The sequence below is a fragment of the Leucoraja erinacea genome, chromosome 13 (assembly GCF_028641065.1).
Source record: "Leucoraja erinacea ecotype New England chromosome 13, Leri_hhj_1, whole genome shotgun sequence".
Lineage (NCBI taxonomy): Eukaryota > Metazoa > Chordata > Chondrichthyes > Rajiformes > Rajidae > Leucoraja > Leucoraja erinaceus.
The window spans coordinates 54,777,904-54,800,312 of record NC_073389.1 but is presented as its reverse complement, the minus strand read 5'-3'; the positions used below and the strand labels follow the sequence as shown (position 1 = coordinate 54,800,312).

Sequence of the window (22,409 nt, the reverse complement as noted above, 5' to 3'; positions counted from 1 at the left end):
ATTGTGTAATGAGGAAGGATTAGTTAGTGATCTTGTTGTGCAAGGCCCCTTGGGCAACAGTGACCATAATATGGTGGAATTCTGCATTAGGATGGAGAATGACACGGTTAATTCAGAGACTAGGGTCCTGAACTTATAGAAAGGAGCCTTTGAAGGTATGAGACGGGAATTGGCTCGGATACACTGGCAAATTATACTTAAAGGGTTGACGGTGGAGATGCAATGGCAAAGATTTAAAGACGGCATGGATAAACTCCAATAATTGTTCATCACTCACGACGAAAAAATAAAACGGGACTGAAGGCAGATAAATCCCCAGGGCCTGATGATCTGCATCCCAGAGTACTCAAGGAGGTGGCCTTAGAAATTGTGGATGCATTGGTGATCATTTTCCAATGTTCTCTCGACTCTGGATCAGTTCCTGTGGACTGGAGGGTAGCTAATGTAACTCCACTTTTTAAGAAAGGAGCGAGAGAAAACAGGGAATTATAGACCAGTTAGCCTTACATCGGTAGTGGGGAAGATGCTCGAGTCGATTGTTAAAGATGTAATAGCAACACATTTGGAAAGCAGTGACAGGATCGGTCAAAGTCAGCATGGATTTATGAAGGGGAAATCATGCCTGAATAATCTTCTGGAATGGAGAGAGAAAACAGGGAATTATAGACCAGTTGGCCTTACAGGTCTATTGTCTATTGATTGGACAGGCTAGATGCAGGAAAAATGTTCCCTATGATGGGAGAGTCCAGAACCAGGGGTCACAGTTTAAGAATAAGGGGTAGGCCATTTAGGATTGAGATGAGGAAACATTTTTTCACCCAGAGAGTTGTGAATCTGTGGAATTCTCTGCCACAGAGGGCAGTGCAGGCCAATTCACTGGATGTTTTCAAGAGAGATTTAGGGCTAAAGGAATTAAAGGGATATGGGGGAAAAAGCAGGTATGGTGTACTGATTGTGGATGATCAGCCATGATCATATTGAATGGCAGTGCTGGCTCATAGGGCCGAATGGCCTACTCCTGCATCTATTTTTATGACCAATCTCCCTGACCCATTTTACCCAATGTTCTACAATTCGCCCCGAGTCCCCTGTCCGTGATCTCCACAGTTTACCTTCCCTGATTACACCGTATCTCCACCCCTCACATTCCCAATCACTTTCTTCAATCCACTGCCCAATCAGCCACCAAGATGGAGCCCTCTCTCTGCTTTCCTGAATCAATAAAGTCCCAATAACTCTTCAGAATGGACCATTGTGGACATCATGGCGCCCCAGATGGCATAGCACAGAATTAGGCCCTCAGCTCACCATGTCCACCCCACAGGCCCTTACTCAGCTCACCATGTCCACCCCACAGGCCCTTACTCAGCCCACCATGTCCATCTACACTATTCCCACTTATCTGTATTAGGACCATCTCCTATTCCTTGACTATTTAAATACCTCTGAATCATAGTAATTGTATCTAATTGCACCATCTCCTCTAGCAGTGTAATCCAGATATCAACCACTCAGTGTGTAACATCAAACACTTTTAGAATTACTTCCTCTCACCTTCAACCTGCGTTTTCTTGCTTTTGTGAAATGTGTTCCATGGGAACAGGATGCTGCCTATCTACGCTATTTACGCTATCTACGCTATCTACGCTATCTACGCTATTTACGCTATTTACGCTATCTACGCTATCTACGCCTCTCATCATCTTATATACATCTATCAGGAACTGTTCAGCTGCCTTTGCTTCAGGGTAAACAGGAACAACCTATCTAATTTCCTCCCAACATTAAAGTCCTCCAATCCTGTATCAGGTAGAAGTAGCATTGTGACAGGTAACATATACACTGAATAACACTCACAGCCACCAATCAGAAAGCCAGTGTAGTTATAACCTGTAAAGAAGATCTTACCTGATAACTGTGCACCTGGCAGAGTAATGACTTTATACGGAGTACTGGAATGAAGAGATAAAAGTCATGACTCAGAATGGTGAGAAAATGGAGACATACTGACTGGAAACTCTGAATATTCTCTTCTCACTATTTATACTGTTTACAGATATTATTAATCGACTAGTGACTGATGAAGGTGCAGTTAGAATGTGAGTACCTCTCCGTATTTGCAGGCATGGTTGGGTCGATGGATATTATCGCGTTGTCTGCATCCAGCAGAGAAATAGCCGCACTCCTGCAACACACCTAGAACAGTTAGACATTCGCACACACCTACAACAGGTAGACTCAGACATTCGCACACACCTACAACAGGTAGACTCAGACATTCACACACACCTACAACAGGTAGACTCAGACATTCGCACACACCTACAACAGGTAGAATCAATCATTTGATAAACGGTGGCGATTTCATCAGCCAATCATTGGGAACATGATAAACCCAAGGAAAGGCATAATTATTTGTGTAGAAACAAGGAACTGCAGATGCTGGTTGACCAACGGAAGACAGAAATAGCTGGAGTAACCCAGCGGGTCAGGCAGCATCTGTGGAGAACATGGGTAGGTGACGTTTCACAGAGTGCTGGAGTAACTCAGCGGGTCAGGCAGCATCTGTGGAGAACATGGATTGGTGACCCTTCCTCAGAATCAGTCTGAAGAAGGGTCTCGACCTGAAACTTTACCTATCCGTGCTCCTCGCCACAGGAAACAGGCAGAAACTCAATTTCCTGGCCAGCTTTATACAATCCTTGACTCTTCTATTGGCCAATGTCCCTCTCAGTTGCAATATTTCACTTCTACTATACTTCCTACCAAAGTGGATAACTCTGGAGTCACTGACAACACTGGTCTAATGATGCATCACATCGGATGCCCGGGAATTGTGTAAAATGACTGTGGAGGTTCCCGAATGGAAGCCGAGGACAATCTGTGCTCTGGGAGGGGGAGAAAGAGAGAGTTCTACCATTTGCATTACTTTATCTTCCCTGGTTCTCCCTGTGCAGCAATGATTGAAGTATTTGGTGGAGGTGAGATAGATGAAGGTAGGGTGCTGGATGTTGTCTACATGGATTTTAGTAAAGCTTCTGATAAGATCCCTCATGGCAGACTAATCCAGAAGATTAAGATGTGGTCGTATGGATTCAGATCTGGCTTATTCGTAGAAAACAGACTGTTGTTGTGGAAGGTAGTTAGTTATTCTGTCTGACCAGTGGAGTTCCGCAGGGATCTGTGCTGGGACCTCTGCTATTTGTGATCTACATAAATGACCTAGATGTAATTGTAGGTGGGTTGGTGAGTAAGTTCGCTGACGGCAATATAAACGCAATGTTTCTGCCACCATTTACCTTTTCACAGATGTTTCATGAATTCTGTTAAAACAGTGGCAAAGTTTTCCCTGATCTGATACTTTTATTTACAGTCATAAAGCAGGTAAACAGGCCCTCCACCCCGACCTGTCCATGCCAACCAAGATACCTCATCTAATCTAGTCCCATTTACTCATGTTTAGCCCTTATCCCTTAACATTTTTCCAATCTGTGTACCTGCCATGTGCCTTTTAAATATTGTTATGGTAACTGCCTTAACTACTTCCTATGGCAGCTTCTTCCACATATCCGTTAAACACCATTGGCCAATTCCTTAACCCTTTTCCCAGTTGAGCAAGATCCTGCTGCAATTTTTGAAAATCATCTTCACGATCTCGGTTACCATCTATTTTGTGCCGTCTTCAAACCTTCTAATTATGCCTTGCGCCTTCTCATCCAAATTGTTGATATCAAACCCAAAACAGCAATGTGCCCACCACTGATCTCTGAGTCACAGCAGGAACCTTATAATGGTGGATAGAATCATGAGAGGCGCAGATAAGGTGAATGCCTTTTCTCTCTGTGGAATGGGAATCAAAAAGTGGAGGACATAAGTTTAAGTGAAGAGGTGATTTGAGTGTTGGATGTGGAGAGGATGTTTCCTCTGGAGGGAGAAATAGAATTAATGTCACAGCATCAGAGTCATACAACACAGAAACCAACCTGTCCATCTAAGCTGACAGTATTTGACCCAGATCCCTCTAAACATTTTCCTTGACTACAAGGCATGGTTTGATCGATCTTCGTTCAGTCAGGGAGTGAATGCCTGTCCCGCTGAGTTACTCCAGCATTTTGTGTCTTCCTCTAAATGGTTACTTGGTGTGCAAGGAAATAGAATTGGCTGAACAGTATAGTGGGTGTGAAGAATACCATCTTCTCCTCCCAATTCATCTTGACATGGTTCAGAGTGAAGATGAAAAACATATTTTGTCTTAGAAGGTTTAAGGTCACTGCCTGATGTGTGGTGCTGTTAGAAACTGAGCCCAAGAGCCACCCCAGCCGTAGAGCCATCTCAACCATAGACCCATCCAAACCCTAGAGCTATCTAGTCCATGGAGCCATCTAGTCCATGGAGCCATCTAGTCCATGGAGCCATCTAGTCCATGGAGCCATCTAGTCCATGGAGCCATCTAGTCCATGGAGCCATCTCAACCATAGACCTATCTAGGCCCTAGAGCCATCTAGTCCATGGAGCCATCTAGTCCATGGAGCCATCTAGTCCATGGGGCCATCTAGTCCATGGAGCCATCTAGTCCATGGAGCCATCTAGTCCATGGAGCCATCTAGTCCATGGTCCATGGAGCCATCTCGTCCATGGAGCCATCTCAACCATAGACCTATCTAGGCCCTAGAGCCATCTAGCCCAGTGAGCAGTCTTGCTACATTTCAGTACTATTCAAAAGTGTTGTCGAACAGAATGGAAATAGATCCCGTGCTGAAATGTGGGATTTGGGGCTGAGTAGTTTATACTTGACTAATATAGACACAATGGTCTGAATGGCCTCTTTCATTGCTGTAATTTTTCTCTGATTCAGTATCTAATCCATTCTGCCATGGGCTGAGGATGTTGGATGGGTCTGTGTGGAGTGGATATATGCAGAATCTAATCCCTACTGCCCCTGATCCAGGAGTGTTCTGGCCCTTGAAAGGATGGATCATTTGTTGTGGCCCAGGTGGGTAAGGCCTATAAGCCTGCTGTTTCCATGGGAACGAGGATGTGATCAGCCTCACCGAGCTAGTCGTGCTGTGTTGCACAACAGCTCCCTGATGTCACTGGGGCTGCAGTAACGGCTGAAAAGCACCTGGTGAAACAGAAGGGAAATGTTAATGACGGACGAGGCCAAATCAGAGAACCATAGATCACAGCTCAGTCAGACAAAATAACTCTCAAGCTAATTCATGGCTCTTCAAGTACACACTCACTCACTAAGCGTGTTCTGGTGAGGAGACCTGAATGAGGTGTGCAAACATAGTTAGAGACCTTTGATATAAAACAGAATATAGAACAGTATTGTACAGGAACAGGCATTATTACCCACAGTATTTCTGCCTCACCTGATGCTCCATCCAAGACCACAAGAAATTGCAGAAAATTGTGAACGCAGCCCAGACCATCACACAAACTAACCTCACTTCCATTGACACCATTTAGAAACATAGAAAATAGGTGCAGGAGAAGGCCATTTGGCCCATCGAGTCAGCACTGTCATTCAGTATGATCATGGCTGATCATCCAAAATAGTAAGATTAAATGAGAACTTACCAGTTCGAAGTTTGATCGTTATTTTATGAGGAGTAACGTTGAGGGAATACGTGAAGAACCCCGCTAGGACGCATGCGTGTCATTCTTCAAAGCAGCGGTGTGAAATCACAGATAACTGTAATGACTTAAACATAGTAAGATTAGAGAAGAAGATACCAGTTGAGTATATGATCAAGGGTGGGAGCGGAGGGCACGTATTCCCTCAACGTTACTCCTCATAAAATAACGATCAAACTTCAAACTGGTAAGTTCTCGTTTAATCTTACTATTTTACTTCGGAGTCACGTGAGTGACTACGTGAAGATTTTAAAGCTCTGTGACTTCATGCCATCTGGCACATGTGACGAATAAATGTATCTTGTATCTTGTATCTTGTCTGTTTGTCTTTTTTTTAATTTTTGTCTCGTTAAATGTATGTTTGATTCTAGTTTTATTATTTTTTTAGCTGTGTATATGTGGGTGGTGGGGGGGGGGAAGAAACCGTTTAAAATCTATTCCCTGTTCAGGGATGCAACTTTTTCCCTGTCGGGTCCCAGATGTCGTTGGGCCAAACATCGTGGAGCCGTGGGCGGCCTCCGGCCGGAACTAACATGTGGGCTCCAGTCGTGGAGCCTGTGGATCTGCCATCGCGGAGCTGGTCGTCTTCGGAGCGGGAGGAGCTGTGGTGGCGCGCGGCTGCGACCCGACTGCAGAGCTTCGGAGGCTCCGGCTGCAGGCCCAGTGGACGGTAACAGCGGGAGCTCACAGGTCCCTGGTGGGAGACCGCTTTTCGGAGCTCCCTCAACGGCAACTTCCCCCGCTGGAATCGTAGTACGGTAAAAGGACTCGGAACAGGGCCTAACATCGCCCGGCGCGGCCTAGTGCCCGCGGGAGTTACCATCGCCCACCGGGGGCATTAACATCGGGAGCCCCAGTCGCCTCGACGTTGCAGTTGGACAAAGGGAAGAGATAAGACTTTTGCCTTCCATCACAGTGAGGAGGTGTTGGAGATTCACTGTGATGGATGTTTGTGTAAAGTGTGTTAAGTGTGGGTCTTGGTTTTTTTGGTAATTGTTAAGACTGTAGAAAATGCAATTTTGTTCAATCCAAGCTGTTTGAATGATAATAAAAGACATTCTATTCTATTCTATTCTATTCTAGCCAATGAAAAAGACTATACAGGATTACAATCAATGCTGGAGTAACTCAGTGGGAGAGGCAGTGGGTGACACAGATTGAAGAAAGGTCTCGACCCGAAACACCACCCATTCCTTCTCTCCAGGGATGATGCCTGTCCCGCTGAGTTACTCCAGCATTTCGTGTCTATCTTAGGTTTAAACCAGCATCTGCAGTTCCTTCTTACACACCAGTGCACAATATCTGTGTCAAAGATGATGCCAAGAACATCTCATCTGTCTGTACATAATCCATACACCTCTGTTCCCCGTGTATCCATATACCAACCAAAAGCATCTTAACTGCTACTTTCATATCTGTCTCACCCACCATCACGGGCAGATCATTCCAGGCACTCACCACCTTCTGCAAAAACATTTTCCTCACACATTTCTGTTACACTTTGCCCCTCTTACTTAAAGCTATGCCCTTTAGTATTTTATCGATATTTCTATCCTGGGAAAAAGGTTGTGGCTGTCGACTCTATCTAAACCACTCCCATCATAATTGTATATCGTTCTCCCAGGTCTCCCCTCAACCTCGGCCCTTCCAGAGAAAACAATCCTAGTTTGCCCAACCTCTCCCTGTAGCCACAACCCTGTAATCCAGTCATCATTCTGGTAAACCTCCTCTACTTCCTTTCCAAAGCTTCACATCCTTCCTGTAATGGGGCGACCAGAACTGCACACAAAAGCAGCCCAGCCAACACCCTATAAAGCTGTGTCATGACTTCTCACCTTATACCCAATGCCCCAACCTATGAAAGCAAGCCTTCTTTACCACACTATCTCCTTTTGTTGCCATTTTCAGGGAAATATGGATTTGGATCCCAAGATCCCTTTGTACATCAATGCTGTTGAGGGTTATGCCATAATTGTATATTTTCCCCGTACATTTGACCTGCTAAAGTGCAACACCGCACATGTGCTCAAATTGAACACTATCGGCCCTTTCTCTGCCCATTTCTGTCGCTGATCGACATCTGGCTGCATATCCTGACTGCATATTTACTAACCAACCGGCCATTCAGCTCAACGTTCACTGTGCATCTGTCTCTCATTCAGGGACCGGTGAACATGGATTAGAAGTGGCTACAGGCAGCTCTGCCTTCATGTGTAGTTCCATAAATAATACAAATTAGATACATGAGTGATGAATTAGGGAACATTATTTGTATTACGGGGGTTGAATTGGTTATAATACAATTTCAATTGGGAAATAGCAAACCATTTAAAAGTTATTTTGGAAATTGGTAAGCAGGTACAGAGGATAGATGCAATAGACATTAGACAATAGGTGCAGGAGTAGGCCATTCGGGAACATGTTTCCTGCCTCTAGCGTGTCTAAACCCTTAATAATCTTGCATGTTTCAATAAGATCCCCTCTCATTCTTCTAAATTCCAGATTATACAAGCCCAGCCACTCCAATCTATCAACATATGACAGTCTCGCCATCCCGGGAATTAACCTGGTGAACCTACGCTGCACCTACGCTGCACTCCCTCAAATTAGGGGACCAAAACTGCATACAATACTCCAGGTGTGGTCTCACTAGGGCTCTATGTAACTGCTGAAGGACCTCTTTGCTCCCATACTCAACTCCCCTTGTCATGAAGATCAACATGCCAATTGTTTCCTTCACTGCCTGCTGTACCTGCATGTTTACTTTCAATGACTGAATGACAAGGACCCCCAGATCCTGTTGTACTTTCCCTTTTCCCAACTTGACACCATTTAGATAATAATCTGCCTTCCTGTTTTTGCACACCAATATATTTGTCACATATATCACATTTAATATGTAAGAAGGAACTGCAGATGCTGGTTTAACCGAAGACAGACACAAAAAGCTGGAGTAACTCAGGGGGACAGACAGCATCTCTGGAGAGAAGGAATGGGTGACGTTTCAGGAAAAGGGGAGATGCAACGAGACCTGGGTGTCATGGTACACCAGTCATTAAAAGTAGGTATGCAGTTGCAGCAGGCAGTGAAGAAAGCGAATGGTATGTTAGCATTCATAGCAAAAGGATTTGAGTATAAGAGCAGGGAGGTTCTACTGCAGTTGTACAGGGTCTTGGTGAGACCACACCTGGAGTATTGTGTACAGTTTTGGTCTCCAAATCTGAGGAAGGACATTCTTGCCATAGAGGGTGTACAGAGAAGGTTCACCAGACTGATTCCTGGGGATGGCAGGACTTTCATATGAAGAAAGACTGGATAGACTCGGCTTGTACTCGCTAGAATTTAGAAGATTGAGGGGGGATCTTATAGAAACTTACAAAATTCTTAAGGGGTTGGACAGGCTAGATGCAGGAAGATTGTTCCCGATGTTGGGGAAGTCCAGAACAAGGGGTCACAGTTTAAGGATAAGGGGGAAGTCTTTTAGGACCGAGATGAGAAAATCATTTTTCACACAGAGAGTGGTGAATCTCTGGAATTCTCTGCCACAGAAGGTAGTTGAGGCCAGTTTATTGGCTATATTTAAGAGGGAGTTAGATGTGGCCCTTGTGGCTAAAGGGATCAGGGGGTATGGAGAGAAAGCAGGTACAGGATACTGAGTTGGATGATCAACCATGATCATATTGAATGGCGGTGCAGGCTCGAAGGGCCGAATGGCCTACTCCTGCACCTATTTTCTATGTTTCTATATTTCTGGTTGAGACCCTTCCTGCTGAGTGTTTGGATGTTTGTGTAGATGTAACGCCCTGCAGTAATCAGACATTATCCCTGAAGGCAGGGCACAGCTTGCTGGTTTCATTGTGAGTGGCCTTAAAACTGATGAGCAATCACTTCGACAGACATTTGTGCAGTTAATCAATGTAACACACAGCTTTCAGTATTTTTAGTTTCCAGGAATGAAATCATTGCAATTGAAAAGACCTTTAGTTTTGAAAATCTGTCAAGAAAAATATTTTTGTTATTTTGTTATTGTGAGTCTGAAACCCTCTAACTCCTAAATGTTGGAAAGACGGCTGGAGGTTTACTCTGATACTACCTGAATGATGGGGGATTCGCTATAAGGAAGGATTGGGCAAACTGGGATTGTTTTCTCTCGCGGAGAAAACTGAAAGGTTCAAGTCAAGTCAAGTCAAGTTTATTTGTCACATACACATACGAGATGTGCAGTGAAATGAAAGTGGCAATGCTCGCGGACTTTTGTGCAAAAGACAAACAACAAAACAACCAAACAAATTATAAACACAATCATAACACACATATTCTTTGAGGGGACATTTGATAGAAGATTGTGGATGGTCAGCCTTGATCACAATGAATGGTGGTGATGGCTCGAAGGGCCAAATGGCCTACTCCTGCACCTATTTTCTATGTTTCTATGTTAAGTATATACAATTATGAGAGGTATAGACAGTCAGAAGCTGGTTTCCATTCCCAGGGTGAAAGAGTCAAATACTAGAGGTCAATAGACAATAGATGCAGGGAATGGAGGGATATGGATCACATGCAGACAGAGGAGATTAATTTAACTTGGCACCGTGTACAACACAGACATTGTGGGCCGAAGGGCCTGTTCCTGTTCCCAACACTCTAACCTTCTCTGTCCTGTTGACACAAGTGCTTTCATGATGCAATTTTGGATAACACGAGGTTCCTAAAGTTTAAAGTTCAAATTTATTCGTCACATGCACCAACTAAGGTGCAGTGAAATGAATTTGCCAGCAGCGATACAATTGAAAAAATGACACACAATACACAATAGAATTCAACATAAACATCCACCACAGCATTCTTCACTGTGGCAGAAGGCAACAAAGTTCAGTCAGTTCTCCTCCTTGTTCACCACGTGGTCCTGTAACTAGAAGGCACCTTATGTACTAAACAGGAGGATTAAGAATGCGAAGAGAGGCAGCAATAGTGGCTGCTCCCCCCCCTCTCTAATACAGGAGGATAGGAGCAAGATGCTGGGATATCCCTGCTCACTGCTGCCACCTGCTGGACTGACTTTATGGGCCTGTCCCACCTGGCGATTTTTTTAGGCAACTGCCTACGTCATCCTGGCGACAGCTACAACATCACCTACGTCAGGAGAAGTCAAGCTACGCTCATTGGTGTCAAATGTCTGGGGTCTATCTGTATGTAATGTATGGCTGCAGAAACGGCATTTCGTTTGGACCTCCAGGGGTCCAAATGACAATTAAATTGACTCTGACTCTGACCTACGTCAGGAGAAGTCAAGCTACGCTCATTGGTGTCAAACCCACTGTCCCCGAAAATGTTTCAACGTTGAAACTTTAGTGGCGACCAGAAAGATGCTACGGCTTTTTGCTCGACTGAGGAGACGACTCCCAGCAAACACCGAAGTGGGACAGGCCCGTTGATATTTCTAGTCACTCTGAGCCAATGGCACATAGATCCCTTAAAGGCTGGTTTACAGAACAAATGCTCCTTGAGTCATCCACACTCTTCCAATAACCTGACCAAGTTTGTACTTCTGATGATAGGGTTAGGGTTAGGGCCCTGTCTGCACTGACTGCACAGTGTAACCGGCACCAATACCTTTTGTGCACGTCCTTCAATGTCCAGGAAGATGGCTCTCGGCTGATAGGCGGAAGATGCAGATCCCATTGCAACAGAAGCGGGGAGAGAAAGTCCAAGTCAGGGCTGCCGGCAGAGAGCTGGGTTGTGCGACTGTTGAAGGTGAGTGGTTAATCTCAGCCTCACTCACTGCCACTCACACCTACACTCGCTCTCTGCTCCTCTGCTCCTCTGCTCCTCTGCTCCTCCACCTCCTCTCCCGCCTCCCCCGCCTCACTCGCCTCACTCGCCTCACCCTCCTCACTGGCAACTGTCCACACGCCCAAATGTTTTGCATCATGTTCAGCATGTCCCCAGCCACTCAGGATTTCTATAGCAACACACAGAAGAGACAGAAGCATCTGGGCTTAATTTCTATAATTACCACCAATTACTAGCCATTTTGAAAGTAATGTATTGGAAGTTAAAGACAATCCGTGGGATTAAACGGACTCAGTCCCTGAACTAAATACCAGGCTATTCTGAGGATGTTCATGGTATATCACAAATTCCAGAAAGCCATTAAACAAGGAACTGAAAACACATCAGAGTCTCCCAGGATAGATGGAGCATGGATTAGATGGAGTAAAATTCTTTCTGTACTGTCACATCTAAAGATCCCAGAGCAGGGAGAGTTCCAATGAGATAGAGCTTCCTGCTCCCTGCCAATTGAACATTCATAAGATATCTCCGTACAAAATATGCGTGTGAACTTTTCTCTCATATGTCTGTACTGCTTGAGGCGTTCCCTTGATCCTTGAGGAGTGATTCTGCCCTTCACAGTTGGCATGGTCAACACTTACTGCCCATCCACATATACTCTATTTATCTGACTAGTTGAGATTAATGTTTGGTCAAAGATGCTGGTGGTGATGCACTTATTGATAATCATGTCATCTTCTTGATGACTATTGCTTTCTTGATGTCACACTTTGTCAAATGCTCTCCTGATGTCGGTGTCAAGGCCAGTCTCATCCCCCTTCTGGAAGTCAACTATTGGTCTATGTTTAGATCAAGGCTGTGATGAGATCTGAGGCCGTGGTCTTGGTAAAACGCAGCAGGTTAATGATGGATTAATGAATGTTGCTTGCTCCCTTCACAACAATATGTCAAACATCAGGCCAGGAGGTTTGTAAATCCTTTCTCTGCATTTACTCGAATGCCTGATTATTGCTCAAAAAGAATATTGGAACGATATAGAAGAGAACACACAGAATAATTAAGTGACTGAGCCAGAGCTGAACACACTTCTTGGCATCTGCATACACTGGTGTCTTGCGATTCTTGTACTTCTTGTGCGTGGTGGTGGAAAGATTGGTGGAAACACGGCCGCAACCAACGTGAACGCTCTTTCCTTGACCCCAACTGATGGAACTGATTGCCCACGGATCAGCTGAAACAGTGCATGTTTATTTAGCCAAAAATAAATTAGGTGAATTTTAAAAAAAAAGCACTTTGAGATGCTATTGGGATGAGTCATATGGAATTGAAACTGGCCCTTCAGCCCAACTCATTCTAGTCCCTTTCAACTGATAGTGGATGATCAGCCATGAGCTGGTATCGGATCCAGGGTAAGGCGAGAGAATGACAGCCAGAGCAGTGTACTGTTCTGGATGTCAGATGTGGGAGGTCATGGTGTCGGATGGCCCTCCAGACGTCCACATCTGCACCAGGTGCAGAGAGATGGGGCTCCTAAGGGACCATATTAGGATCCTGGAGCAGCAGCTCGATGACCTCTGTCTGATCAGGGTGAGTGAGGAGGTCATAGAGGGGAGTTATAGGGAGGTGGTCACTCCAAAACCACGGGAGAGAGACATGTGGGTCACGCTAAGGAAGGGCAAGGGGCAGAGGCAGGAACGAGTGAGTACTCCAATGTCGGTACACCTCGCAAATAAGTACTCCTGTTTGAGTACGGATGGGGGTGACAGCCTACCCGGGGGTAGTGACAGCGGACGGGCCTCCAGCACAGAGACCGGCCCTGTTGCTCCGAAAGGCAGGGAAAAAAAGAAGAGGGCAATAGTAATTGGGGACTCTATTGTTAGGGGGTCGGATAGGCGATTCTGTGGACGCAGTCGGGAGACCAGGATGGTGGTCTGCCTCCCTGGTGCCAAGGTCTCGGACGTGTCTCAACGCATCCAAGATATCCTTAAATCAGAGGGAGAGGAGCCTGAGGTCGTGGTACATATAGGTACCAATGACATAGGTAACAAAAGGGAAGAGGTCCTGAAGGGAGGATTTAGGGAGTTGGGAGGAGAGTTAAGGAAAAGGACCAAAAATGTAACAATCTCAGGATTACTGCCTGTGCCACGCTACAGTGAGAGTAGGAATGGAGCGAGGTGGAGGATAAATGCGTGGCTGAAAGACTGGTGCAGAGGGCAGGGATTCAAGTTTCTGGATCATTGGGACTTCTTTTGAGGAAGGTGGGACCTGTACAGAAAGGATGGGTTGCACTTGAACCCAAGGGGGACCGATATCCTGGCGGGGAAATTTGCAAAGGCTACTGGGAGACTTTAAACTAGAATGGTTGGGGTGAGGGACTCAAATAGAGAAAGCTAGTAGACAGAATGGGAGGCAGGAAGCAGAAAAGGGAAGCACTCGGGAACAAGAGGAGAAAGAAAAAAAAAGGAAATAAACAGAGAATAAGAGACGGGGGTTTTCTTAAATGTGCATATTTTAATGCTAGGAGCATTGTAAGAAAGGTGGATGAGCTTAGAGTCTGGATAGACACCTGGAAGTATGATGTTGTGGCGATCAGTTTTGGTCCCCTTATTTGAGGAAGGACATTCTTGCTATTGAGGGAGTGCAGCGTAGGTTTACAAGGTTAATTCCTGGGATGGCGGGACTGTCATATGCTGAGAGAATGGAGCGGCTGGGCTTGTACACTCTGGAGTTTAGAAGGATGAGGGGAATCTCATTGAAACATATAAGATTGTTAAGGGCTTGGACAAGCTAGAGACAGGAAACACGTTCCCGATGTTGGGGGAATCCAGAACCAGGGGCCATAGTTTAAGAATAAGGAGTAAGCCATTTAGAACGGAGACGGGGAAACACTTTTTCTCAGAGAGAGTTGTGAGTCTGTGGAATTCTCTGCCTCAGAGGGCGGTGGAGGCAGGTTCTCTGGATACTTTCAAGAGAGAGCTAGATAGGGCTCTGAAAGATAGCGGAGTCAGGGGATATGGGGAGAAGGCAGGAACGAGGTTGATCAGCCATGATCACAATGAATGGCGGTGCTGGCTGGAAGGGCCGAATGGCCTACTCCTGCACCTATTGTCTATTGATCACACGTTACTCACCAAGGCAAGGCCGCTCCGATACAGCTGCACTTCATTACCTGTTACCTAATGAACTAAGTTAGGGCTAATTAGTAAATTACTTGCACCTGGGCTTTTGAAATCTTCTTTCCCTCTGACTCACCCACCAGCCAATATTAGCTCTCCTGTGATCATTGGAAACCTGGGGTTTGTGATATATCTGTCGTGGATAAAAGTAGAGGATTCGGGTCAACATAATGAGGGAGAGAGGATGTGGATCAACTGGAAATATGGGGGAAGAAATGGCAGATGTTGTTTAATTTGTGCTTTGTGATGTCAATGAAAGAGGAAAGTATACGGTCTATGGCTGGATCATTGGCAGCTTTGATGCACAGACTTCTCTGGGCCTAAGTCCGTAACTCCTTGAAGCCTTTCATGCACTGCCTACCTGTATTATGTCTGCTTCCACCACCTCTAGCAGCACTTTCCACGCACTCACCAATCTTTGCGTAAAAAACTTGCACATCTCCTTGCCTTCTCTGGCCTTAAATCTAGTCTTTCACATTTCCACCCTGGGTAAAAGTTTCTGTTTGTCCTGTCTATGCCTCTTCAACAGGCCTCACCTCAACCGCCATTGCCCCAGACAGAGAAACCAATCAAGCTCGTGCAAACTCTCGATGAAACTAGTACTGTCTCTCCCCCCCTTCCCCTCCTCTCTCCCTCCCTCTCTCTCTCTCTCTCTCTCTCTCTCTCTCTCTCTCTCTCTCTCTCTCTCTCTCTCTCTCTCTCCCTCTCTCTCTCTCTCCCTCTCTCTCTCCTCTCTCTCTCTCTCTCTCTCTCTCTCTCTCTCTCCCTCTCTCTCTCTCTCCCTCTCTCTCTCTCTCTCTCTCTCTCTCTCTCTCTCTCTCTCTCTCTCTCTCTCTCTCCCTCCCTCTCTCTCCCTCCCTCTCTCCCTCCCTCTCTCTCTCTCCCTCTCTCTCTCTCTCTCTCTCCCTCTCTCCCTCTCCCTCCCTCTCTCCCTCTCTCTCCCCTCTCCTCTCTCCCTGGCCCTATCAGTGGGGGTGGGGGGGTGGGGGGGCAACGGGTGCCATTTGGCGGGTGTCATGCTTGTCCGCTTCAAAGGGATCTTGGTTTGGGGGCTTCTAAAACTGAAGTTGGCCTGGGCCTCAGATCATCTATGAGCGGGCCTGCTCTCCCCACTTCTATCTTGATTTACTGAATATCAATTTAAACTTCAGAAACAGTCTTTGTATAAATGTGGTTTTCTGTTTTTGTTATTCCATTCTGCTCTCGAAGTCAAGTGTTGAGATTGAGACGGGTTAGCAGCAGATGCAAGTGCATTTGTCAGTCTGCTAAATACATATTGAGGAAAGTGCAGTTAATTGTGGTTTGAGAGGACTTGGTGTCACAGGCAGCTGATCTGCAGCCTTCAGCAACCAGATGCTGTGTCAGATAGATATGGTTATTGAAATAACATCAAACTAACTAGTAACATCTCATTTTAATTCTGCTCCAGTCACATTCAGCTCAGGAGATTCAACCTTGTATTATGTTTACATATTATGTTGTGCTGCAACAAGTAAGAATGTCATTGTCCTATCTGGGACACACAATAAACTCTCTTGACGACTCTTGTCTGCAAATTTAGACTTCAGCAATTCAATGGCATTGGCACATTAATCCAACGTTTTCATGGAAAGCTTTCCCAACGCCATCTACATTGGGTAGAAAATAGGCATTGTAGCAGGGCCGGCCTTAGGCCGATTGGACCGATTTTTCCAAATTGGGCGCCGCGCCCAAAGGGGGCCCCGCGTTCATTTTCCTTATTTCATATGGAAATACAAATTCGCTTTGTTAAATAAAGATTTTTTTTTTTAATTCAGCAAACGGATTTTTTTACAAAAGTTACATAGATAACAACCGCTGTGAATAATAAATGATGTGTTAACTGCTACTGTAGCAGTTAACAGCCAGTAGTTAACAAGTAGTTATACAATGGGTCATCAATGCATCGATCCACACATTCCTCAGTAAATGCGTTAAATTGTGTCACTCGCTGCTGCCGGAGTGGCCGAGACTCTGGTCTGGACCGGGGGGAGGGAGTCTACAAGCCCCCTACACCGCAGCGAACTCAGCTGTGAGTATTCAACGCTAAACGCCGGGAGCGGGCAGGCGGGCGGTGTGTGCGTGAGGGGGGGGGGGGGGGGGGCGAGAAAGGGTCAGATTTGTATGAAGTCGGCGGCGTACCGGCCCGCTCTAGGTCGGGGGGCATAGAGTTAAAAGACCTAAAGCAGAAACGAAAGGCAACAGGCCGGATAACTGCGATAGGGAGACAATCTGTGGATAAACAGATTTGGGGGTTGTGTTAAGTTGTTCGGTGCCGGTACAACAGCAAACCAGGTTGGAGCTTTCAGTCTGTGTTAACATTGGTGTCGGGGTTAATGTCCGGGCTGGGGAATGGGTGGGATTTAACCCTGTGTGTGTGTGTGTCTGTGTCTGTGTGTGTCTGTGTGTGTGTGTCTGTGTGTGTGTGTGTGTGTGTGTGTGTGTGTGTGTGTGTGTGTGTGTGTGTGTGTGTGTGTGTGTGTGTGTGTGTGTGTGTGTGTGTGTGTGTGTGTGTGTGTGTGTCTGTGTGTGTGTGTGTGTGTGTGTGTGTGTCTGTGTTTGTGTGTCTCTGTCTGTGTGTGTGTTTGTGTGTCTGTGTGTGTGTGTGTGTCTGTCTGTCTGTGCCTGTGTGTGTGTGTGTGTGTGTGTGTGTGTGTGTGTGTGTGTGTGTCTGTGTGTGTGTGTGTGTGTCTGTCTGTGTGTGTGTGTGTGTGTGTGTGTGTGTGTGTGTCTGTGTCTGTGTGTGTGTCTGTCTGTGTGTGTGTCTGTCTGTGTGTGTGTCTGTGTGTGTGTGTGTGTGTGTGTGTGTGTGTGTGTGTGTGTGTCTGTCTGTGCCTGTGTGTGTGTCTGTCTGTGTGTGTGTGTCTGTCTGTGCCTGTGTGTGTGTGTGTGTGTGTGTGTGTGTGTCTGTGTGTGTGTGTGTGTCTGTGTGTGTGTCTGTCTGTCTGTCTGTGTGTGTCTGTGTGTGTGTGTATGTGTGTGTCTGTCTGTGTGTGTGTGTGTGTGTGTGTGTGTGTGTGTATGTCTTCCTTAGTGAAGACGGAACCAAAGTAGTTATTCAACTCCAGGGAGTTACTCCTGATCCATGGTCAGGGAGTGATTCTGCGTTGGTTTTCAACGCTGGCAGCGAGGCAGCGACCGGACAGCAATGGCGGCCAAATCTCCCACAATTCAAAGCGAGGGAGAAAGTGCCCAGCGCCGACCAGTTGCCGTGGCCGTGCGCATGCGCAGGGCGGCCGATGATGTGCTGGCTGTGGTTGTGCGCATGTGCGGGGGGAGAACGTGCAGGCTGCAGCAATGCGCATGTGCAAGGCGGCCTGCCGTGCCGGCGGATGAGGAGCGAGCGGAGAGCGGAGCCGGCGACACGGACACGGACACGGACACGGACACGGACACGGACACGGACACGCACACGGACACGGACACGGACACACGGACACACGGACACGGACACGGACACGGACACGGACACACGGACACGGAGACGCACACAGACACGGACACGGACACGGACACGGACACGGACACACGGACACGGACACGGACACGGACACGGACAGCGGGGGTAGAGAGAGAGGGAGGGATATATAGTAGGGCCCGCCCGCCCGCCCGCCCGGAGTTGAACGGCAGGTGTCCAGCTTTGGCCTGAGGCTGCCCTAGATTTCGAGGCCCAAGGCTTCAGCCTGAGGCCTGGTGGTAAATCCTAGACCTCGAGGCCCTAAAGCTGAAACTTGACCAGTTTATACATAAACCCAGCCAATTCCCACCTCATACCTTCAAAGTCTCCTTTATTCAAGTTCAGGACTCTAGTCTCTGAATTAACCGTGTCACTCTCCATCCTAATGCAGAATTCCACCATATTATGGTCACTGTTGCCCAAGGGGCCTTGCACAACAAGATCGCTAACTAACCCTTCCTCATTACACAATACCCAGTCTAGGATGGCCTGCCCTCTAGTCTGTTCCTCTACATATTGGTTAAATAAATTATCCCATATACATTCCAAGAAATCCTCCTCCTCAGCACTGCTACCAATTAGGTTGGCCCAGTCTATATGTAGATTAAAGTTACCCAAGATAACTGCTGTACCTTTGCTACACACATCCCTAATTTCCTGTTTGATGTTATCCCCAACCTCCCTACTGCTGTTTGGCGTCTGTATAAAACTCCAACAAGTGTTTTCTGCCCATGGCTATTTCGCAGTTCTACCCATATCGATTCTACAGCATCCAAGCTAATGTCTCTCTCACAAGATTGGTCCCTGGGATGGCGGGACTGTCATATGAGGAAAGATTAGAAAGACTAGGCTTGTATTCACTGGAGTTTAGAAGGATGAGGGGGTATCTTATAGAAACACATAAAATTATAAAAGGACTGAACAAGCTAGATGCAGGAAAAATGTTCCCAATGTTGGGCGAGTCCAGAACCAGGGGCCACAGTCTTAGAATAAAGGGGAGGCCATTTAAACCTGAGATCAGAAAAAACTTTTTCACCCAGAGAGTTGTGAATTTGTGGAATTCTCTGTCACAGAGGGCAGTGGAGGCCAATTCTCTGGATGAATTTAAAAGAGAGTTAGCTCTTGGGGCTAGTGGAATCAAGGGATATGGGGAGAAGGCAGGAACGGGTTACTGATTGTGGATGATCACAATGAATAGCGGTGCTGACTCGAAGGGCCGAATGGCCTCCTCCTGCACTTATTTTCTATGTTTCTAGGGATTGATTCTAGTGTTACAACAATGCTTTGTGTTGGACTCTGGATGTAGTTAGTATTTTTGTCAAGTTTCTATATAATTGCTATATTTAAGAGGGAGTTAGATGTGGCCCCTGTGGCTACGGGGATCAGGGGGTATGGAGAGAAGAGGCAGGTACAGGATACTGAGTTGGATGATCAGCCATGATCATATTGAATGGCGGTGCAGGCTCGAAGGGCCGAATGGCCTACTCCTGCACCTAATTTCTATGTTTCTATGTTTCTAATTAGGTTCAGTCTAGTTATTGGAGATATAACCTGCAGATGTCTTGGTTTGGTTTAGAGATACAGGGTGGAAAATATGTTTTAAAACATGTTGGATAAGGACAAGATGAGCTGTGAAATGTAAAGCTAGAGAGAGGGTTGATGGGATGAGAATGTAAAAATGAAATATGAGACTGGGAGATGAGTATACTGAGGGGAAAGCCCCTCTTTCCCTTCATCCCCCACCCCGGTCCCCACCACCTCACCCCACCTGGTGCTTTCCCCTCTACTATACGCTCATCTCATAAACAGCGACCCATGTGTAGGTTTGTATGTTAATTGTCCCAAATATAGGATAGTGCTAGTGCACAGGGATCAAAGGTCGGCACAGGGATCAAAGGTCGGCACAGGGATCAAAGGTCGGCACAGGGATCAAAGGTCGGCACAGGGATCAAAGGTTGGTGCGCTGAAGGGCTGGTTTCCGCTCTATATCAAAACCAAATTTAAACAAAACGAATTTCTTTAGTTTCACCATTAGTGGCTCTGTCAACTTGCAGTTTGTGATTGAGGGTGTGATGATGGATTGGAGAGATTTTAAATAATTAAAATGCTTTATTCAGAAAATACCAAATTCTTAAATTAATCTGAGGCAAGGCTCTGATTTCAAACCCTCTTTTGTGTTAAGTAGAGATAAATATTTGGCAAAGTTTAATGATAGTTTTACCTAATTTTCCAGTTAAGGTCCTTAATTTTTCAAAGTTCTTGTAATTGTGTGTTGTTGGAATCTCTGCCGCCTTTGTGGGGGGGGGGAGATCAAAATGCAGTTTGGTGCTGCTTGTCAGCGACGGATATCCTCGAGCTGCTAGCTGATGAAGAAAAATCGATCGGACCTTTGTTCCCAGTTTATTAAAAAAAATATTTGCTGGACAATTTAATAATTGGATTAAAATAAAAAGCGACTTCTAATGCCCTGAATGCCTACAACGTGACAGATCACAAGAACCGGACAAAACAAAGGGTAAGTCGTATATTTTACATATAATCTTGCTTCTTGCGATTACTTTAATTGAATTTTACGTTGCGAAAATGTTATTTGGGCCCCATACGAACCGGCCATGTTTCTCCTGCCGATATGGGGTTCAAATTCACCGCAAATGCAACGTTCCAATCGATCGCGTTCCAGAATCACCCACTTGCAAGATGATTAAAGTGCTAATTTTTTTGGACAATTATGTCAATTTAAGCCATTTAAATTGTCTATATTTTGTGTTATTCTCTCTCCATGATCATTATTTTTAAACTAAATATTCACAACAGTTTTGAGTCACATGTATTGTGCAAAAAACAATAATTTTGATTATATTTTGAGTGGACCTTTTTGGATCAATTTATGGGAATTAAACATTAAATTCCTTCCATTTGGCCTATAAGTTCCTGACAGTGAGATTGAAAAATCATGTTATATTGTGAATTCTTGTGTGAATGTTATTTTAAAATGTTAACCTTTTCTTAAGAAATGGATAGATGTTTAGATCTAGTAATTGAAATTAGATGAATGATTAAATTTATTAAATTAATTTGATGAAACTGATGAATATGAATTTCTTGTTGGGTATTTACTATTTGTTTTAGCGTTTAACTTTATCTATAATAACTGAAAATGTCATTCAGTTCTCTTAATGTTTAAGAAAGTTATGGGATTTTGACTGTCCTCGATCACAGCTTTTGAGTTAATTCAATGGAAAAGCAATAGGGAACAAGATGCTAATTTCTGAGTATGAAAATGGCCATAACTTTTCAAATACTGAAGATATGAAAGTGAATTAGGCGTCAAATTAAACTTCTTTTTATGCTTTACTGATGGGATAAATTGCAGACTTGATTTTTAATATCTCAAAATTTTGTAACATTGCTAGGTGATGTTATCTGGTTGGAAGCCTTCAGACTGGAGAATGGAGAGACAATAGACAATAGGGTGATTTCACGAAAAGTCACTGGAGCGTAGATCCGCACCCACGTGACCGAAAATCTCAACTGGAGTACATGTTATACATCGGTACATGTTAGCGAATGGGAAAACACGCACTTTCCCACCCGTTAAAAACATGGAAAACGGCCGATATTTGAGCTGAAATTTTCTGTGCTAGTCGGGGTGACCGTGAAGCACAGCGACCTAAATTTTCAGGCAAAAAAAAAGATAGAAAGTAAGGTAATTACAAGAGGGAACTGAAGGTGGAAAAACAGCGGAAGTGCTTAGCAGACATTTGCCGTGGAGATTTAAAGATCCAAAATATCGGGAATTATCGCGTTTGCTCGCTGAATTTCATCAAAAGTAAGTTAATAATGCCTTACTTTTGATGAAATTCAGCGAGCAAACGCGATAATTCCCGATATTTTGGATCTTTAAATCTCCACGGCAAATGTCTGCTAAGCACTTCCGCTGTTTTTCCACCTTCAGTTCCCTCTTGTAATTACCTTACTTTCTATCTTTTTTTTTGCCTGAAAATTTAGGTTGCTGTGCTTCACGGTCACCCCGACTAGCACAGAAAATTTCAGCTCAAATATCGGCCGTTTTCCATGTTTTTAACGGGTGGGAAAGTGCGTGTTTTCCCATTCACTAACATGTACCGATGTATAACATGTACTCCAGTTGAGATTTTCGGTCACGTGGGTGCGGATCTACGCTCCAGTGACCTTTCGTGAAATCACCCTATAGGTGCAGGAGGAGGCCATTCGGCCCTTCAATGTGATCATGGCTGATCATCCACAATCAGTCCAACTCTCATCTCTTTCCAGAATTTCCACCCCTACTCCAGTCTGAAGGGCCC

At 45.3% G+C, this 22,409-nt stretch overlaps 1 protein-coding gene across 2 annotated transcripts in view; it reads right to left on the bottom strand.

Moving 5' to 3' along the window:
- LOC129703084 (high affinity cGMP-specific 3',5'-cyclic phosphodiesterase 9A-like) overlaps positions 1–11,454 on the bottom strand; it is a 29,514-nt gene extending 18,060 nt beyond the window's left edge. The window contains exons 1-4 of one of the 2 annotated variants that reach the window (XM_055645281.1): positions 11,254–11,454; positions 5,052–5,122; positions 2,108–2,185; positions 1,909–1,952 (exon numbers count right to left, since the gene is read on the bottom strand). In XM_055645281.1, the coding sequence (XP_055501256.1) occupies positions 1,909–1,952; positions 2,108–2,185; positions 5,052–5,122; positions 11,254–11,322 (262 nt within the window). In that variant the 5' untranslated portion in view covers positions 11,323–11,454. The remainder of the gene's footprint in view (positions 1–1,908; positions 1,953–2,107; positions 2,186–5,051; positions 5,123–11,253) is intronic. The other variant, XM_055645280.1, reaches the window with a different exon arrangement.
- Between the last annotated feature and the right edge of the window lie 10,955 nt (positions 11,455–22,409).